Genomic DNA, 19713 nt, shown 5'->3' on the forward strand with positions numbered 1-19713 from the left:
TGTAATTGCGGTAGGGGGTGAAAAAGGCACTGATTACCCGATGAACTCCAGGTTTGATAAATACCACGTAAATTGAAGTATCACAGCACTCGCTTTCTGCGGGTTGGCCATAGAGCCGATAACGCTGTGTTCGCAAATGTACATACATCTGGCCCACTGTGTCATGTTTAAAGGAACACGCGAACCTTTCGGGAAATTTGCTCATTCGCTGTCTCCCTTCTCGTCTCTGTGCGTGCAGTAACTCACCCGCACCATTAGCCTAGCTTAGCATAGTTCATTGAGGTGATCAGAACCAACTAGCCTATAGCTCCCTAAAGTGACAAAAGAACTTGTTGTTGTGACTTGTATAATTACAAGCACCAATGTAAAATGAGACACACTGATTTTCTAAGCATATATACTTGAAACTATGTTCTCATTCAGGCGAAGTACTGCTACTTAGGATGAATGATTTGGGATGAATTGATATGCAGCACCTGAAAAGCTCCATTTTTACTTCTGTAAATCCCAAGTAGCAGTGCTTCGCCTGAATGAGAATATCGTTCCAAGTGTGTAGACTAGTTGGTATGTATCATCTTATCTAAATGTTGTCATGTCCTTACCCCTGCTGCCCACTGACCAAGTATCAAGCAATACAACCAACTCCACCAGCGAACCATTATGCCTCAAATACCACTGGGCTGTTCAAATGTCAAATGTTGGGCCATACATTTAATACATTTAATGTTACTGAAAAGTCAGTAACTGCTAAAAAAATCCAGATATTCATCTGCAATAAAGATTTTACAACATATTGGGATACATCTAATGAATTTCATTTTTATCCTCTGAACCCACCAACCCCTTTCCCATCTCTAGCGTGTGGAGGTAAGTACCACTGAGTCCCTGTATATGGTTGATTTTCAGTCATTTCAGTCATTGACATAATATTACTCATTTAATTAACATTAACAATAGTAACAATTACGTTACTGAAAGTTTGAGACAGTGTTGGTCTCATTATAACATTGGTCACAATGTAGTTGAGACATTGTGTTGGTGTGACTGAATGACTCTTTTTCTGCAGTCACACCATTGTGCATGCATACACTCAGAGGGATTGACAGGTGTATTGTCTAGTCCAGTGTCCATGTGTTGTGAGGACCCCCCTAACTGACTAATCATTATTTAATGTTGCTAATTTACGTGTTTGTTTTGTGTTTACGTAACTGTGTCTGTTGTTGGGTAACTGTCAGTGGGCTCTGCACTGTGCCACACCGAGGGCAATGTGTGTGTGTGTGTGTGTGTGTGAAGTACGGTGGGTGTTGTGTCTAAGGATGGGTTGTGTTGGACTCAGGTGGGTTGGACTCTGTACCCCTCGTGCCGCCTCAGTCCTATCGGGCTGGCCGCATGCCAGACCACACCCGGACTCGGCTGGGTGACGAGGGTGAGTTACTCTGGGTTCCTCTCCTAACCCCCTAATTGCTAACGCCTGCCGTGTCATAACCCACCACTCTCCTCCATACCCCTCATTCCACTCTCAGGGGACAGCGTCCCTTCCATTTAGACCATAGATATTTGGGACCCATGCCATAAGTTAAGTGTGTGGGTTTCAGGCTTGTGCAAAATTCCAGAATTTATTTGAAACTGCCTCTTAAATTCCAATTCAATTCTTGAATTTCACTTGCATTTTAAAGGGGAACTTGGCAACTATTTCAACGTAATAAACCCGTTTAGAAATCATTTGGATGGTTAAATGACCTGTTCCGGTGAAAATGGTGACTTTCCCCCTCGCCCTAGCCCTTAGGCTAAAAAACCAACCTTGCAACATTGAGACTACCGTCCCGAAAGAGAAGTGAGAAACAAGAAACTAGTTTTAAATCGTATTTCTTACCTTGTAACATCCACATAGTTCTGCCAAACTTATGCTAACCGTTCGCTAGCTTGTAAACAAATCCATGTGCTTTATCGTTACCTTTTCCCACAGTTTGAAATAGCATAATGCACAATTTCTCCAGCAGAGGGGGAAATCCTGCCAAGTTTCCCTTTAATTGAGGTAGCAAACAGGAAGCAGAATTGCAATTCGAATTGTGCACAACCCTGGTGGGTTTGTATGTGACTTACACCCTCTCAATGAGAGAACGGTGGGTTGGGTTAACAGTTTCAAAATGTTAACTGTTTAACATTATTACTACTAAACAACACATATAACACTGCTGCTGTACCACTACTATAAATGTGTGTGATTATGTGTCTCCATGTGTTTATTTTTGTGTGCTTGTATTTGTGTGTTTGTGTGTGTGTGTCCCATGTGTTTGTATGTGTGTGCATCCACTTCTCTGTGTATGTGTGTGTTCATGTGTGTGTGTGTGTGTGTGTGTGTGTGTATACTTACATATTTACCTGTAAGGCCATGAGCTGCGTGTGGTGATGAACACTAACGACCCAGACTATCAGCACATCTACTCCATAGAGAGCTACGACGACCCACTCGCAGAGGTCGTCGACCTACCCCCCTCAGCCAATCAGAGCAAAGGTACACCCCACACTCTACCAATCACATCATTGCCGAGTCACACACTAAGCGCTTTCAGATATAACCTCCGGAGTATATGCGGAGGTTTGTCAAACGGAGGTCCTACCCTTCGGATGATTCAGATAAGATGCTAACCTGCGGACCTTATACTGACCTTATACGGACCTATGTGTGAACGACATACACGCACATTACAGAATATCCGTGTGGTTGTCGAGTGAGGGGTGGGGGCTTGTAGAGTTCACAAGAGGCGAGATATGACGCAGAATATATGCGGCCGCTGTCATAACTGCTGTTTGTTTACAAAGTGTATGCATTATGTAGGCTAAAGAAGAAAAATCTATTGTGTGTAGGCTAATACTTGAAGTAGTCAAGTAAATGCGCACTTGAAATTGACCTACATGTGTGCTTCGAATAAACACATTTATCTGTTTTCAACGTTATGTAGCAGAATTACTTGGCTATGGAACCCCAAATCTGGTTTGCGTTGGAGAGCATGCACAAACTTTATGGTAGCCTACCAGCCAATTCAGTAGACTAACTTCAAGGCCGTCATATACAACGTTTTTAAGCAACAAACAAAATACTAACATAACAGTGAAATGGTTTATTTTTCCAAAAGCATCCTCTCCCCATGTGTCTATTGCATTTACGTAAGGAGCTTGGAACAAAGTTTAGTTTTCTTCGTTTTCATTTTCTCTAGGCATATTTATGCTCAACAAATATCATCAAGCTCAGCAGTGGTCATGAGAAGGCTATCAATGAACAGAAAAACTGACCGTGTTGGCTAACAATTTATTAAATACTCCTGTTATTGTCGTCAACGACGTCGCTGTAGGCTACTGCCTTTTCAGCGCCTTCTGCTTATGATTTGGTCTTTTGAATTTCATTTGGCCTTGCGATGCAGTTGTAGGCTACATAAACGTGTATCTTGCCGTTCCCTTCATGTGTTCTATCACAATACTGTCTGCCCTCATGGACAGTAGCTCCGTGATGTCTGCATCTTTCCAGGTCGGAGATTTTCTGGACAGCACTAGTCTATGACACTCCATTATAACACTGGCATTTAAGTCAGATTTAACCACATGGACGCACGAAAGAAACGTCACCGACACGCCCTCTGAAGGTGTGACTTTTAACCGCATGTTCTACGCTTCGTTCAGACACAGTACATTTACATAATGTCCGGAGGAAATACTAGGGGGGGAATAGTAGAACAACCGGCTAAATTCGGACTTCCATATGACCGGTTATGTCATTCAGATATACGGCCCCACCGTTTAACATCCGCAGAACCTCTGGTTTTACACGTATGTCTGAAAGTGCTTAATGCTGCTGTGATGTTTATTTGTTTGTCTGTTTATTAAATTGATTAAACTGGTGTCCTGTTTATATGTGTGTTTTCTTTGTGTATTTGTGACTACTGTGTGTGTGTGTGTGTGTGTGTGTTACCGTTTGTGTGCGTCTGTGTGTGTGTGTTTGGTAGGTGAAGTAGTTTCCGTTGATCCCTTGAAAGTTGTGAGACCCAAGCGGGAGGCAGAAGGTGAATGTTTTGTTTTAAAGTTTTGGATTGTGGATGATGCACACCATCATCTTGAAATATTTATTGTATTTTATGTTTCCATCCTTCTCCATTTGAAAGTGCATTTATTGCCTTGTAAGAAACACTTACAAGGGTAGTTTGGTGTTGGTGGTTGGTGGTTGGGAAGCCCTGGTAAAAGGAACAGTGCACATGTGGAGGTCCTTTTCTGCAGATCTTCGGTCTGCTTCGGTCTGCAGCTTGTCATTTTCTTGTAATTTTTAAACCCCATGCATGTAAATTAAGTAACGCCCCTCTCTCTCTGTATCTGTGTGTGTGTGTGTGTGTGTGTGTGCACAGACCCTTGCCTGCTCCCTCTGGAGGAGGGGAATTGTTCCCGCTTCACACTGCGCTGGTACTTTAACTCTGCCGTCCGTGCCTGCCGACCCTTTGTATATAGCGGCTGCGAGGGCAACGCCAACCGCTTCACAGAGTTAGAGGAGTGTGAGGAAAAATGTCTGCTATGAGGTAAACACACACACACACACACACACACAATCACACACACCAATCATAATTTGCCGTTCTTTTTGGAAATCATGGACTCATCTGGGCTAAAGAGGAGAACCCAACAGCTACGATGATGTGGAGGAGCATTAGTGCCTACAGCATGGGCATCTTGTAAATTTGGCAAAGCACAATCAATTCTGAGTCTATCCTAAAGACTATTTATATCGTCCACTAAAAGATACTGTATATCCACGTATAAAGTTGAATCTACTATTATTTCAGTCATAATCGGATGCTATACCTGAGGAATTACAGCTAATGTTATATATCAGTTTGGAGTGCTAGTCACCACAACAGACTTTTAAGCGCAGCAACACTTAATTTGCACTTGACAAACTGATCAAATAGCGACTGTCAGAACAGCACACAATGCCAGTAGACATGACATGAAGTTGATGACCGTGAATCCAAGTCCATTGACTTGCAATACTAGGTATAGTGGACAAACAAGAGGGCAGATAGCGTCACACTGGTAGTAAACCTTTACAGTAAACACTTTTAGGGCCCTATTTTCGATGTAAAACCTGGCGCAAAGCGTATTATTATCCCAACGCAAGGTTTAAAATAGGGCTGTTAATGTCCTTGGGCCCTATTTTAGCGATCTAAAATGCATGGTCACTAGCGAATAACTTAATTAAATTTAGGGGTTTGTCCAGTCCACATTGGGGGTGGTTTTGTTATCAAACGTTATCAAACGTCGGCCAAAAAAAAGCTCACCGAAAAAGAAGAGGGGGTTCGCTGGCCTGGTTCGCTGTTCGCTGGTGGTTGTTGTTCTTCTTCAGTGAGTTTTTTTGGCAGTATGCAAACGGAGTGCATTACCACCACCATCTGCTGGACTGAGGTGTAATGGCAAGTGTACCCTGTAGCCTCGTTCTGGCCAGCGGGTGAATAAGGCGAATTGCCACACCCCTGAGCACATTGTCCAATAAAAGAGACGCGCATGGCACAAAACTCGGGTGTAAGATAGGAATAGACTTTGCGTCAGGATAATAATCCGCTTTGCGCCAGGTTTTGTGTCGTGAAAATAGGGCCTCTTATCTCTGTTTGTTGGTCAACATGCTGTAAGTCAGTATTCTTATAGGCATCATTTGGAGCTTGTTTTATTGTGTTGGTCCTTTATGACCAAACACAATAAATAAAAATTGATCCATACGATTTGTTTCACCATGGAGGGCCACATATACAAACATATACACATAGGAGCATAAATGTATGCATTTCTTATGAGTATGTGTTGTCTTGCAGGGGTTGAACAAAAAGGATATGGCTGATAACTGGCTGCTTGTACATGAAGTACTTCTTTCATCAAGGTGCTAAGGAGTTCCACATCAGAATCCTCAGAACCTCCCTCAAGTTTTCCTATCTTTATTTATTGTATGATGATAAACATACCGCATTAGGAAGAGTCAATAGCATTTCATATAAATACAAAGAAACACAGTTGTGAAAGACCTCCAAATACATGTCAGAGACTTGCACACTTTAAAAGCTAAACTTCTGAATGGCCATTGATGTAAGTAATGGGTTTGTTGTCTGGCCTCCATACTTCTGTTAAAATGGAACCAACCTAATCTTAACACTGTTTTGGGACACAGTGGGTCTATCAAAATAAAAAATGAGGCAAAGTGTTTTATGTATAGAAAGGATCTGTAATGTACATAATCAGAGAGAGAGGATATGCCTCATGGGACTCAAATTTTTATAATTGCATGAAATGTTTTATAATAAAGTATCAGATGTTTTTCAGATGTTATTTTTTGCAATGATGTTGTGTGATAATTTTGTGCTCAACTGTTAACTTTTAAAGTTCATTATGCATTTAAAACTGGTACAGAATAAATGTATGTGTGTGTGTGCCATGCCTGTAAATTGGTAGGTTATAGGCATGGGCTACTCCTGGGGCCTATTGCACAAAACTAGGATAAGGGATTAAGCCGGGATATCTTGGTTATCCTGGCTCAATTTATCCGTGATCCAGTTGCACAAAAGCGGGATATGGGGCAGCAGGATATGTTATGGTATAAGTTACCATGGCGATTTATTCTGTGGAGCTAGCCTGCTCCAGACCAGGCTAAATTCCAGGATCTATTTAATCTCATCCCTTATCTCAGTCAGCAGTCACCACAAACGGAAACCAATAGTTATTCCACTGCCCACTACACATTGTTATAACATATACCTAGACCCACTGTCATTATTTAAACGTTTGTGATCATTAAATAACTTTTACATACTCGCCATTCCCGACCTGTCATGCGACAATGTGACGTCACGGGAGTGCCTAACCATTTTGCGCGTGGTGGTCGCGGCACTAGTTGCAATATTCTCCTAAACAGAGGTATTGCTGTTTGTTGCTGTGGTGAAAAGGCTATCGCTACCTACTTCACACCGTAGAAGAAGCAATGAAGCCCCTCTAGTTGCCATGGTGAATCAGTGAATCTGTGATCGGTGGCGGGGTCTATTTGAGGGAGCCGTGAGCGCGCACTTATCCAGGATACATGTAGGTTTCACCTGGCTTGGTGAATCCGTTTCTGCTCATCCTGGCTTGCTCGTTGTGCAACCAGTTAAGCCTGTACGCTCTTGTTTTGGATTCATTGAGCGCAGCTCAGTAACTTATCCCGGATGTCTTAATTCTGCTTTTGTGCAACGGACCTCAGGTATTATAGCAAGGTGTTACCATTTTAGACAGTAATTGTTGCTAAAATGGCCAGATTAAATCAGACTTGGCTATTAAATGACACATACTGTAGAGCAGCATTCTCTAGCATTTCTGCAGTATGCCTAAGAAATTTCCATTGCCCACCATGGAGTTTGTCAAGTCTGAAGTATCACCTCAATGCAAAAAGTATTTTTATCTCCTCTTTACAAGAAGTAGTTTTATTATACAACAATGCAAACTACAGAAAAAGAACCAACATATAAAGTATATTCTAAAAAGAATTACAGGAAAGAAATAAAATGAAATGTATAAAATACAATAAGGTCCCTACTCTAGCTCTGTCCTAAGCTCTGCAAAAACTTGACAGACAGAAACTAAGGTGAAAAACGAAGGGGAGCTGTGATTACGTTACTTGTGCTACTATATGTGCGTCGCGTTTGTGCTCTTCGCTTGTATGGGGGCAATCATTCTGCCGGTTGCTGTGAAACATGGCATGGATTGTCACTGATTTGGGTAATTTCCTAATAAAGTAAGCTAAGTGGAATGGATTCAATATGACAGTGCACATAAAATGACTGGATGCATAAATGGATTGTTACAGTGATTTCAACATTGGAGGGTCGGGGGTCCAAACTGGTAATATTAAAAAAGTAAGCGGGTCCAGTCCCACCCTCATATAATGGCTCCGACGCCCATGATCATATAATACGATTATATTACACATTTAGGGTAAGCCACGTCAAAGTATAGTAAAAGTAGATGATTTCAGATCAGCTGCTCTGTCAGTCAGGTTAAGCAAAGGGGCAGATGTGCCCATACATTGGAAGCTGTTGAAAGATGGAGCCCGCTGAGAAGATGCCTAAGAAACTTTTGACTAACCTTACTTTTGCTAATATGCTAACAGTTCTACATACTTTAACTTCAAAAGCTTCCTCCATTGTATCTTCAAAGGGAATAGTGTGTGTGTGTGTGTGGGGTCACTGTGACGCAGCAGGCTACAGCGTCCATAAAATGTTTGGGTCCAAGTGCCCACGGGGACCCAGGTTTGAGTCCAACCTGCAGTCATTTCCCTATCCCACCTCTCTTTCTCTCTCTCTCTCTCTGTTTTAAAAAGGGAATACTTAGCTTGGCTTGCCCGTGCTTTGCCCCATCTTCCTGTATTTGCCCAATGTCTATTACTGCACTACTACTTTCTGCACAAAAGAAACACGACTTTCCCTGTCAAATTTGAACTTGAATTTCCCCATGGGGATCAATAAAGTATCTATCTATCTATCTATCTATCTAAATTTCATTATGTGTCCAGGTAGCGGCCCTGGGTTTTACAACCAGATAGAATATTAAAGAGCCATGGTTCATGTCTTACAGCTTCCATCTTCACCAACCCATTTACTGTGGTTCTGTGGAGTAGGAAGAACATCATAAGTGGCTCCTACAATGAATTCAATGTGGTTAGCATCCATGGCTCATAGTTCTCTCCAGCTGATCTTCCTCTTCTCAATATCAAGCCAGTTAATCCAATGCCAGTGTTTTGCTTCAGACACCACTGTTGTTCATCAAGCTTCCTCTTTTTGAAAACAAAGTCAGTTACCATCTGTCACTTCTCCTGTGCTGTAGCCTTGCCCAATGCTTTACCCATAGAACCCATATTCAAGATTGATGTAATACAGTACATCAATATGTCAATACAACTACATGTATATGTCAGGCCTATAGGCCTATGTGCAATCAACTATATGTACTGTAATTTGTAGGGGGATAGAAAGAAACAGATAAAGAAAAGAAGAAGGAAAGTAAAAGGATATGAATTGTAATCAAATGATTTCGATGGTCATTAAAACAAAACACACACAGTTCTACCATACAGAAATTTATTGTCTTCACAGGACATTACTGATTTGGTGGCTCTCTTTGATGTAGCAGTGGTTGTCTCCTCTCTTAGGCCTACTGTATGTGTGTGTGTGTGTGTGTGTGTGTGTGTGACTTCACTCCTCCAGACCTTCCAGCTCCCCCAGAGCATCTGTTAAACTGAAACATAGATTTGCATATGTTATAAAGTTTCTTGATATTTAATACAATCTTTACCACAATATACATCATATGTCCATGTAATCATAAGGGCTAGGTTTAAAGTAAAGGTTAGTAATGTATCATAATGTGAACATTGCATATTAAAACTCTTTATTTCTGAACTTTATACCACTTTCAATAAAGTCCACTATCACGAAAGTGCCTTGGCACGGTAATGAGCCAGACATCTGAAACTAAGGATTAGAGCAGGGTTTCTGAACGTGGCTGACGTGGCACTCTGTGGGCAATAAGGGGTTAAGGATTCCTATTGGAACCCCTGCAGGAAGCACAGAGCATATAAATCATCTAAAGGATGCACCTGCACATCCGTTGAAAAACAACAGTCAGTGAAAGACTTGCTGCTTTTGGTAAAGTTTTGGATTGCGGTCTGTTTGAGTTTGTTTAAGTAGATTAGGTTACTTTAGGAGAGTTCAAAAAGAGACTGTTGGATTTCTTTGGGACTGAGGACAGTGATCAGAAACAGGTGAGCCTAATAATAAGTGGATGTAACCAGCCAACTCACTTAAACTTGGACTTGCCCTTGCCCTGTTGTGGCTGAGAGGGCTGCTGAGGGGGAGGTGTGGTGTCTCCCCCGTCCAGAAGGTGGCGGTAGGTGGCGATCTCAGCCTCCAGCTTCATCTTCATGTTCAGGAGCGCCTCATAGTCCTGACCCTGCTGCGTGACGTTCATCCTCAGCTGTGCCAGCTCTGCCTCCAGCTGACGGAGGACGTCGTTATACTTCTCCATATCTGCGTTGGAGCGCAGCTCGGTGTTCCGCAGTGTATCGTCAAGAGATGCTTTCTACAGTCACAACACATGGAAGACAATACTATAATGTTGTACCAACTTTAAAGGCGCTGTTCCTAATCAGGACACAAGGTTATTGATATTTCAACAGCCTATTACAGCCTTCCCTTCTGGGAATGTTACTGATGGCTGGAAAAAAGAATGACTGTCCGAGCCACTTTCTTTGTTTCCCATTCACTGGGCCAATACTGTTCCCTAACAAAACACAGTTTTGTGAGGTTTTTGAGAGCACATAGTGTAATGTACAGACACCTACAGAAAAGTGAGAAGAATGTCACTGATTGTGAAGTGTGATGGATCACAGCCAATTTCGCGTTTAGAAAGCTCATAAAGTATGACATTTAATATGTTTGACATATACTGCAGTAAACCACATTAACACAGAAAACCTTCCACAATGGGCTGATCATGTATCCATATCCAATGTGTGTGTGTGTGAGTGTGTGTGTGTGTGTGTGTGTGTGTGTGTGTGTGTGTGTGTGTGAGTGAGTGTGTGTGTGTGTGTGTGATTGTGTGGGAAACTCTCTCTTGTTAAACCCCTTTTGTTAGAGTGCCTCCCTTGTCTTCTTTTGTTTTATGTGCCACTCAGAAAAATAAAGGTGTGGGAGTGGGAGTGTGTATATGTGTGTGTATTTGTACCAGGCTCTGTTGTGACGCCAGCTCAATCTCCAGCGTCTGTATTTGCCTCCTCAGGTCATTCTTCTCCATCTGTGCTCCCTGTAGAGCCTCTGTGTTTTGGGTGACCTGAACCTGCACATCGGATATCTGAGATCGAGAAGCATAGGACAAGTGACAAAGAGAAATGGTGAGAAAGGGTCCAGGAGAAAGGGTTCAAAAGCGATTGAACATGATGTTTTATGGCAGAAGATATTAGAATGAAACACAACACTGTGAAAAGAGAGCAAACATTGTGTGTGTGTGTGTTTGTGTGTGAGTGAGGGTACGTGTCATGTGCATATGCGTATGCGTACCTGATCAGTATGTGTATGTGTATGTATGTGTATGTGTATGTGTATGTGTATGTGTATGTGTGTCTCATATCCACCTGGTTCTCATGCCACATCTTCAGCTCCTCTGCGTTTTTCAGGGCCATCTTCTCGTAGTTGGCTCTGATACCCTCCATGACCTGTGAGAGGTCCTGACCCTTTGGAGCGTCTACGTCCACCTGGACGCCTGACAGGGAGATCTGCCTCGTAAGGTCTGTTACTTCCTGTTGGATGCACAGGAAACATGGGTGAACATCTGAATAAACTGCTATTAATGTAATGTGTTGTTATTGTTGTTGCTGGATATACAGTGTACTGTATTACATTTATTGTACTACTACACCTCTTGAGATTAGGCAAGGAAAACTGGTCGGGCCAAAATATACTTAATATCTAGTGTATGCTGATGATGTTTCGACATTTATTTCTTTTAGCTTTTTAAATTCATGCTTTTACCAATAAAAAAATATTACATTATATATTTACATAGATGAGACACTGTTGAGAAACATGGAATGAGTAGGAGAAAATGAGTTGGGTCAGGAAATGACAGCAAATCAGACCTAATCAGACCTGTAATCTCCAACCCTTAGACATGCTATTATTAGCATCTGGCTCCACAACATAAGCTATGCAAATACGTAAGCAATGTAATACTTTGTTGAGGTACTCGGATAGTGAAGATATTCCAAATGAAAGTCAAGTGACACATTTGTACCAGTAAGAGGGTTTATATCGCCTAGAGTGTTATGACTCACATTGTCATGATTCTTCTGGAGGAAGGCCAGTTCCTCTCTCACGGACTCGATCTCGCTCTCGATGTTCATACGGCCAAGGTTTGTGTCGTCAATCACTTTCTTCAGCCCAGCAATGTCTCCCTCCACAGACTGACGAATGGCCAGCTCAGATTCATACCTGACACACACAAAACACATACTCAGTGTATCTGCACAATGGGAACGCATACACAAACGGAGGCACTGTACATGCATGATAAAGGACATATAGGAACAGTATACATGGTACAGTTTGTGCAGGTTATAGTATATGTACAACTACTACACAACCAGATAAGAATAACTACCGGTAGAATTCAAATTAATTCATTAATCAATTAATTCATATCGCTGTACAATTTGAATGTGCACGGCATTGCCTCTCAGACGACGTGTGTCTCCTCTCCCAGCACACTAGAGAGATCATGTCTGCAATTAGTTTTTACTGTATACAGTATGGTCTCTAAGCATTCAGAGCATACATGCAAATACATATTGTACAAATGCATGGTTAGGGACAAGGTTAGAGAACAGTATATTTGAATGGTGAGAGACTCACTTGACTCTGAAGTCATCCGTAGCAAGCCTGGCATTGTCTATCTGCAGCACCAGTCGAGCGTTATCCACAGTCATATCAAACACCTACACAACACAGTCATAGTAACACAATATCAGCAATCTACACGCTTTCATTTAGGCATACAGTAATACATATGTCGTATAGATACACATAAATACATAAAGACATACATAAACATACATACATAAATCAATAATGATAAAACAGAAATGTTGTGTGGTTTACTTAATATAAGAAAAATATATGTATAATACTTTATTTTGAGGTTCATTCCATTCAATTGATCTAATTCACAACTATTTCAGTTATATAGAAGTGAACTTTTTTTTTTATTAATATTTCAAATAATTATAGCTTTGGAATGATTTGGAGTCTCTGTGTATGAAACCAAGCAAATTGAATCCAAATCCATGATTACTTTATAAACTTGATTTTTGCACAAACGTTGACATGCTGCAATCTTAGGTTTATCTAAGTCCACCATAAAAGCACAGTAGTTCATATCCAAACCTACTAAAGAGGTAACAAAGGAAAGAGTTGCATAACTCTGAAAACAGTGCAACTTTAAAACTGGTTTCCAGAAGTTCCTCTTAGAGATCAGATGACCAGCTGCATGGATGTGTGTGTGTGTGTGTGTGTGTGTGTGTGTGTGTGTGTGTGTGTGTGTGTGTGTGTGTGTGTGTGTGTGTGTGTGTGTTCCACATCTGTTTGGCATTACTTCCCTTAGTCAGAACTTCCCTTCACTTAGTCAGAACTGCATTAAACAGACCTGGCAACACAGTAAATGTTTGAGGAGCATTTTAGGAACAACAACTTTGTTTGTGTCTCTGTCACCATGGTTACTCAACCGAGTGAAGAGGAAACTGACACATTTGTGAAAAGATAGGGAGGCAAATGAGAGAGGAGGAAGAGAGAAACTACAGGGAGTTACACAAAAGGGGACCAATGGCTGCCACACCCTACATTCACCAAAGAGGAAATGTGATAGTTCACAGCTAGCCATGGGGGGAATAACCATGCCAGTCTCAGAGACACATCATTTCTTGTTAAAGTGTGGGGAGTTTTTTGGGTTTGAAATTTGGTAGGACACCATGTGCTCTCATGCTCAATGTTGCTGCCCCATGAGATAGTCTTTCCCTCTTGCTTTCCACTATTCATGCATAACCACGCACACGCACACACACACACACACACACACACACACACACACACACATTCACACACATACCAACACAAAAGCAGTCATACAAACACACACAAACACTGAAACTGTCGTATTGTACATGCACACAAGTACATTTAGGACATTCAGGAATTCATACACAGACAAGCATACCCCCCCTCCCCCACACACACACACACACACATACACAAACAAACACATTTCTGCACCTGCTTCCTGAGGTCGTCCAGGATGACGTTGTAGCGGCTGTAGTCTCTGGTCTCCGGGCCACTCTTCTCCAGGACCTCGCGGATCTGGGCCTCTAGCTTGGCGTTCCCCTGCTCCAGGCTGCGCACCTTCTCCAGGTAGGACGCCAGGCGGTCGTTCAGGTTCTGCATCTGGCCCTTCTCATTGCCCGACGCCAGCCCCATGCCCCCCTGGAGGGAGGACGCCATCCCCCCTGCTCCCGGTGCCGAGCTCCGCTGGGTGAAGGCTGAGGAGGCCTTGATCCCCCCGCCAGGGGCCCCAGAGCGGAGGCTGGAAGAGGAAGAGGAGGAGATCCGTGCGCCGAAGCCCCCTGCACCTCCGTAGACGCTGGTAGCCCGATAAGCCGGAGCTGAATGCCCGTAAGACATACGTTCGGACCTGTAGCTCATGGTGGCAGTGGTGGTTGAGAAGTGGACAGAATGCGTGAGGAGAGAGAGCGGCAGCAGAGGGTCACTCTAAAGCTGGGCTGCAGAGAGTAGGAGCGGTGTATGGGAAGGGCAGGGGTTTTATACTGGAGCATTCCCTCCCCACACCCACTACCCCCTGGCTCTCTCTCAGTCTCCTCCCCTCCCTCTCTCTCTCTTGTTCTCTCTCTCTCTCTCTCTCTCTCTCCCGCCAAAATACTCACAAACTGCCCTGTTGCCAAGACAACAACTGCCCAGAGTCTCAGAGTTTGGTGTCTCCCCCTCCTGATATCCCAGAGTGCCTCTCATGGCCCATTCCTGTCTCAACTCTCTGGAGAGGTTAGGAAAATTACTGGTGGTCTAAAAACTCCATAGCCTTAGGCTGGACGCAGCAAGAAGAGGTGACCACATGGACATGTGTGTTATAAAAACTTGAGGACAAGCTCACTGTCTCTGTCTATGTCATTTATGCAAGTATGTAGATGTTAGCTTCCCTCACTGAACTTAAAACTTATTATGTAGGAGAGAGGCTGCAAGAGTTTGTAACAGGTCTCTTAAAATTGATTTACAGTACTTTCTCTGCAGTGTGTGTGTGTATTTACGGTAATATAATTATAAATAACATCACAAACACATTGTTCTTTTTCTGGCATTGACCTTAATTGTTCCTTTGAATTCTATTTTTTTTCTTCAAAATTTCCAATTGCACTGAGGTTAGCCACCAAGTCTACCATTTGCTTGCATGCACTCACACACACGCACATGCACACGCACACGCACACACACAGTTAGTGACTCATACCCCTTGTGCTCATGCCCCTTGTGAAAGTAATACTGAGTAGCCTACAGACACACACGCAATCAAACTCACACTTTACTGACTGTACCCACATCCCCACTGTTTGCCAACCTTACAGAGCACCAACACACATCACATGCTCTTTGTAACATGTCCCTCATAAAACATAGGCCACACTGTATACTGTAGACAGACATCACCCACACAAGCAGTCTCATATCAGGTTTTCATTATTAGCTTTTCATCACAGAAATCACCCACAGCTGTGTCACAGTTCCTGTGGCATAACCATAGCAACGCCTAAAAGGCTTCTTGTAAATACTGCCATTCACATTACATGTTGGGAGTGTAGAACTTTTCAATAAATATGCAGATGCATTACAGTATTACAAGAAGGCTTGAATTTGACTTATCAACAACAGAACATTTCATTTTTTTGAATAACACAAAATAGTTTGAATGACAAATTACAAAAGACAATGTAAAGAGAAAATAGCACACATCATGTGCTTAGTAAAGCATTCCAGGAAGACCACTTTTGACTCCTCCCACCCAGAGCCGGGCTCTGCTCCCACCCATCTAACGGTCCCCACAAACTGACCTTCAATCCCTGTGCCCCCTATCTCCTCCTTGTCTCCATGGTTCTATACCATTACATCACAACAAGCCTTCTTCCTAAAACTCGTCATGTGTTAAACAGAACCTCACAATACTGAGACATGGCACTGTTAGTCCCAGTGCTACACCCAGTTATTTAGATTTAGAACCTGAAAAACTGCACAGCTATTCTTTTTGCGCTTCGTTCAAAGAGCAAGCTAACCCTGCATACCTCTAATTCTGTAATACATTGTGTCAATAAATTCCCTGAATCTTGAATCTTGTCATCGAGTCTGCATTGGATTTAGTATCTAAATAGATAAGCAACACAAAGAGGTACAAACTGCAAGAGTTCAGAAGAGTGAGGGAAAGATAGGGAGAGCAGAGAGAGGGGGAAGACGACTGGGCAGAAAGAGCGATTTTTTCCACACCACAGGAATTCCAGCTGCCTTCCCCCACTTCAGCCCACTTTAACATCAGTGCCGTGATGTCAGCTGAAGAATTTGCTGTCTGTCTGGGGCGACCCTTTTGGAGAAGATAGATGTCCGTTTGTGTATTGAGATGTAGTACAAGGAGGATTATACCAAACACACATTGTGGGTGCATTTTTTCTAACTTTTCTTACGTTTAAGTTCATCTTTAATTCAATCTATCTATACTCAGCACAGAGTCAGTAATACGGTTATGGAATACAGATTTCAATAAAGTAATAATACTGGATGTCTGTACAGAAATGCAACTTAGATGATATGTTCTGAGAAATACAGTTCCACTGCGCTAACATAAGGCGAATTAATCATTCCCAGCTGAATCGCTGCTGGGTTTGGACAGTGGAATTACTTAATTAGCATTTTTTGAGGAATGAGGACAGATGTAAGCAATTTCCTCATGCTTCATAAACCATTAAACAAGAACTGGTCAATTATAAACTGGTAACATGCAAAAATGGACTGGCACAGTTACTTTAGTCCTTGGGCTCAAAGACAAGTGAACTGAACTCCTCCTTCAATGTGCTTTTAGACATTGTGGCTGTTGCTGGTTAAATTCTTAACTTTTTGATCCATTTTTCTTCTCTGTCTTTTGACTTGCACTTCTACAGTTGGGGGGCAATGAAATTACAATAAATACTAGTAGGGAAAGAAATCAAAATGGAAGAAAAACGAATGCTTTTGTTGCATGAGTCACACATCCTCTTTTTCTTTTTTCCCCAGCTGCGAACATTCCTGCCACATAATTTGATGATTCCCTCATGACCGTATGATAGTTCCCAGCTCCATGAGGAAGACTAGAATAAACGCTTACTATTCAAAGCCATACATACTTTCATAAATGTCATTATGAAGTGATAAAGTATGAAAGGGTTGGCAATGAAACAGTTCACTGATTTCTGTGGCCATTCACACAACAACTAGGGCTTTCAGGGGGCTTGGACACTGGAATATTACAACAATCTTATCAGAGACCAGTAGGCAAGGGTGCCTAAGGCTTTAGTTTCTGAGACTGGGGTAGGAGGCAGGGATGTGGTCAGTGCAAAACTGGGGTGTAGCTGGCGCAGAGAACAGGAAACTGTCATAGTTCAGGAAATTAGTAGTGGCGGTAGGAGGCCAGGAAGGATGTAGGAGTTAATGTGAAATGTGAACCAAAGTGAGTGAATTTTTGAAAGAAGAATAGGATAGGAGGGAATCCTGATGACAATCACAATCAGACAACGGTGATTAAAATGGTGGGATTCACAAATTGCTGCTACTGAATGTGTGTGTTTTTTTTTTTTTTCAATCTTTGGATCTTCACCTTGTTATATTCTAAATGTCAATATAATAGGCAGTGACAGACCAAAGAAGGTCAATCTGCAGCTACATGAACACCCATGGCCAAAGCAAAGTTAACATGAAATTAGACATTTACTTGACACTCACCTATACTGTATAAAACCTTACACCATCAACCTTACACATCAACATTGATTCTCAGTGCAAAATAGCAAAATAGAACCAATGAGGTTATAGAGGGTGCAAAGAACTTCAGAAAACCCAAAATGACAGGCCCAGAGATAAAGACTGAATGGAGAAGTGGGACAAAATGAGAAGAGAGAAACATGTTGGAAATATGTCTCCAAAATGAAACACAATGCATGTGTGTGTGGGACGGTACTCTAGAGGGTGCTGTTGCATTTGATAGGCCTAGGCCTACTGTCAAAATAATTACCCCACTGTTAATTTGCAGTTCTGGACTGATACACACACAAAACCATCTCTGGTGACACCTGTTGCCGTCCCATATTTAACCAAACAGCTCTCATCACTCTTGTGAATAGGTGGACTTCAGCAGGATAGGTCACATATTTTGATAGGCTTATTTTCAAAAATATTGTCAAAATGTGTTACCCACTGTTAGATAGATAGATAGATAGATAGATAGATAGATAGATAGATAGATAGATACTTTATTAATCCCCAGGGGAAATTCACAGTCTCAGCAGCATACAGACAACACAAACACATTCTTTAACAGCAGAAAGAGTTAGAGAGAATTAAAGTATATAATATAAAAACACAACTAAGCAAAGGACAGTAGAAGATAAAGAATATGCTAAATATACTAAAATACAAATGATACTAACTAACACTTAATCTAAATCAATTCTAAAAACAGAATCCACATAGTGGTGATTAATCAATCAGAGGCGCTTGCAATGACTGAGGCAGGGACTGAGCCTGTGATTCTCTGTGCATAGTAAGGTAAGGTAAGGTGCTCTGTGTGAATGTCATGGTGATAGTGCAATAGTGATAGTGGTCATGGTGATAGTGCGAATGAGTAAGTACAACAGTGCAACAATGCAGAAATAAAGTAAAGTAAAGTCTATATATCTATATATTTAACTATTTTAAGAAAAGGTATACGTGTGGCCACAGTTCGGCTGTGGCATGGACGCAAACAGTGAGACAGAAAGACAGTGGTAAAAGTGGCTAGTGGACAGACAGTCTCCAAACATGGAGGGGGTGAAGAGGCAGACAGACTATGCAGAGAAGTCTATCTCTCCTCTTCCCTTAAGTGAAGCATTGAACAGTTCAATGGCCCTGGGGACAAATTACTTTCTCAGTCTGTCTGTTGTGCAAGGCAGTGAGCGAAGTCTCCAGCTGATCAGGCTCTTCTGCTTAACAATAGTGCTGTGGAGTGGGTGACACTAATTGTCCAGGATGTTGATCAGTTTGTTCAGGGTCCTTTTGTCAGATAGTGAAGTGATGCACTCCAGTTCAGCTCCCACTACAGAGCCAGCTTTCCTTACCAGCCTGTCAATTCGCCCCGCATCCTTCTTCCTTGTGCTTCCTCCCAGGGATGGATTACTGCACGGGCCTACTGGGCCCAGGCCCAGGGGCCCAAGGGGTCAGGGGGCCCTGAAGCCCAAGCCTTTGCATGGAATCATTGCCTCAATATCAACAAATCAGGATGTAGGCTATGAATCTGATTGAATTTAGTATTGGCCATCCCCAAACCCCCTCTCCTACATATACAACAATTAGTGGGGGGCCCTTAATACATCTGGGCCCAGGGGCCCGAAAGTTCATAATCCGCCCATGCTTCCTCCCCAACATACTACTGCATAGAAGAGGACGCTGGCAACAACAGACTGGTAGAACATGAGGAGCTTGCTGCACACATTGAAGGACTGCAGCCTCCTCAGGAAGTACAGCCTGCTCTGCCCTTTCTTGTAGAGTGCATCAGTGTTGGCTGACCAGTCCTGTTTATTGTCCAGGTGGAGACCCAGATACTTGTAGGTGCTAACCACCTCCACATTGACCCCATCAATGTGGACTGGTAGCAGAGTGGGCTTAGACCTGCGGAAATCCACCACCATCTCCTTGGTCTTTGAAGTGTTGAGTTGAAGATGATTGAGTTTGCACCATTGCACAAAGTCCTCCACCAGGCTCCTGTACTCCTCCTCCTGCCCGTTCCTGATACACCCCACAATTGCAGTATCATCAGAAAACTTCTGCATGTGGC

General features: G+C 42.4%; 2 protein-coding genes across 2 annotated transcripts in view; one reads left to right on the forward strand and one right to left on the reverse strand.

Annotated features, from left to right (window-relative positions):
• Positions 1 to 6350, forward strand: part of col7a1 (collagen, type VII, alpha 1) — a gene marked incomplete at its 5' end in the record, with an annotated part of 46589 nt that extends 40239 nt beyond the window's left edge. Inside the window, 6 exon segments of the mRNA XM_048254574.1 lie at positions 859 to 867; positions 1337 to 1426; positions 2390 to 2515; positions 4002 to 4058; positions 4395 to 4562; positions 5850 to 6350. Of these exon segments, the coding sequence (XP_048110531.1) occupies positions 859 to 867; positions 1337 to 1426; positions 2390 to 2515; positions 4002 to 4058; positions 4395 to 4561 (449 nt within the window).
• Positions 6351 to 9117: 2767 nt separating this feature from the next.
• krt18b (keratin 18b) lies at positions 9118 to 14389 on the reverse strand. The gene is made up of 7 exons (XM_048254575.1): positions 13875 to 14389; positions 12462 to 12544; positions 11885 to 12041; positions 11186 to 11350; positions 10780 to 10905; positions 9857 to 10134; positions 9118 to 9291 (listed from the first exon to the last, which is right to left on the reverse strand). Exons 1-7 carry the CDS (start codon positions 14298 to 14300, stop codon positions 9249 to 9251), a joined length of 1278 nt encoding a protein of 425 aa, XP_048110532.1. The 5' UTR covers positions 14301 to 14389; the 3' UTR covers positions 9118 to 9248.
• Between the last annotated feature and the right edge of the window lie 5324 nt (positions 14390 to 19713).

The sequence above is a fragment of the Alosa alosa genome, chromosome 10, assembly GCF_017589495.1.
Source record: "Alosa alosa isolate M-15738 ecotype Scorff River chromosome 10, AALO_Geno_1.1, whole genome shotgun sequence".
Lineage (NCBI taxonomy): Eukaryota > Metazoa > Chordata > Actinopteri > Clupeiformes > Clupeidae > Alosa > Alosa alosa.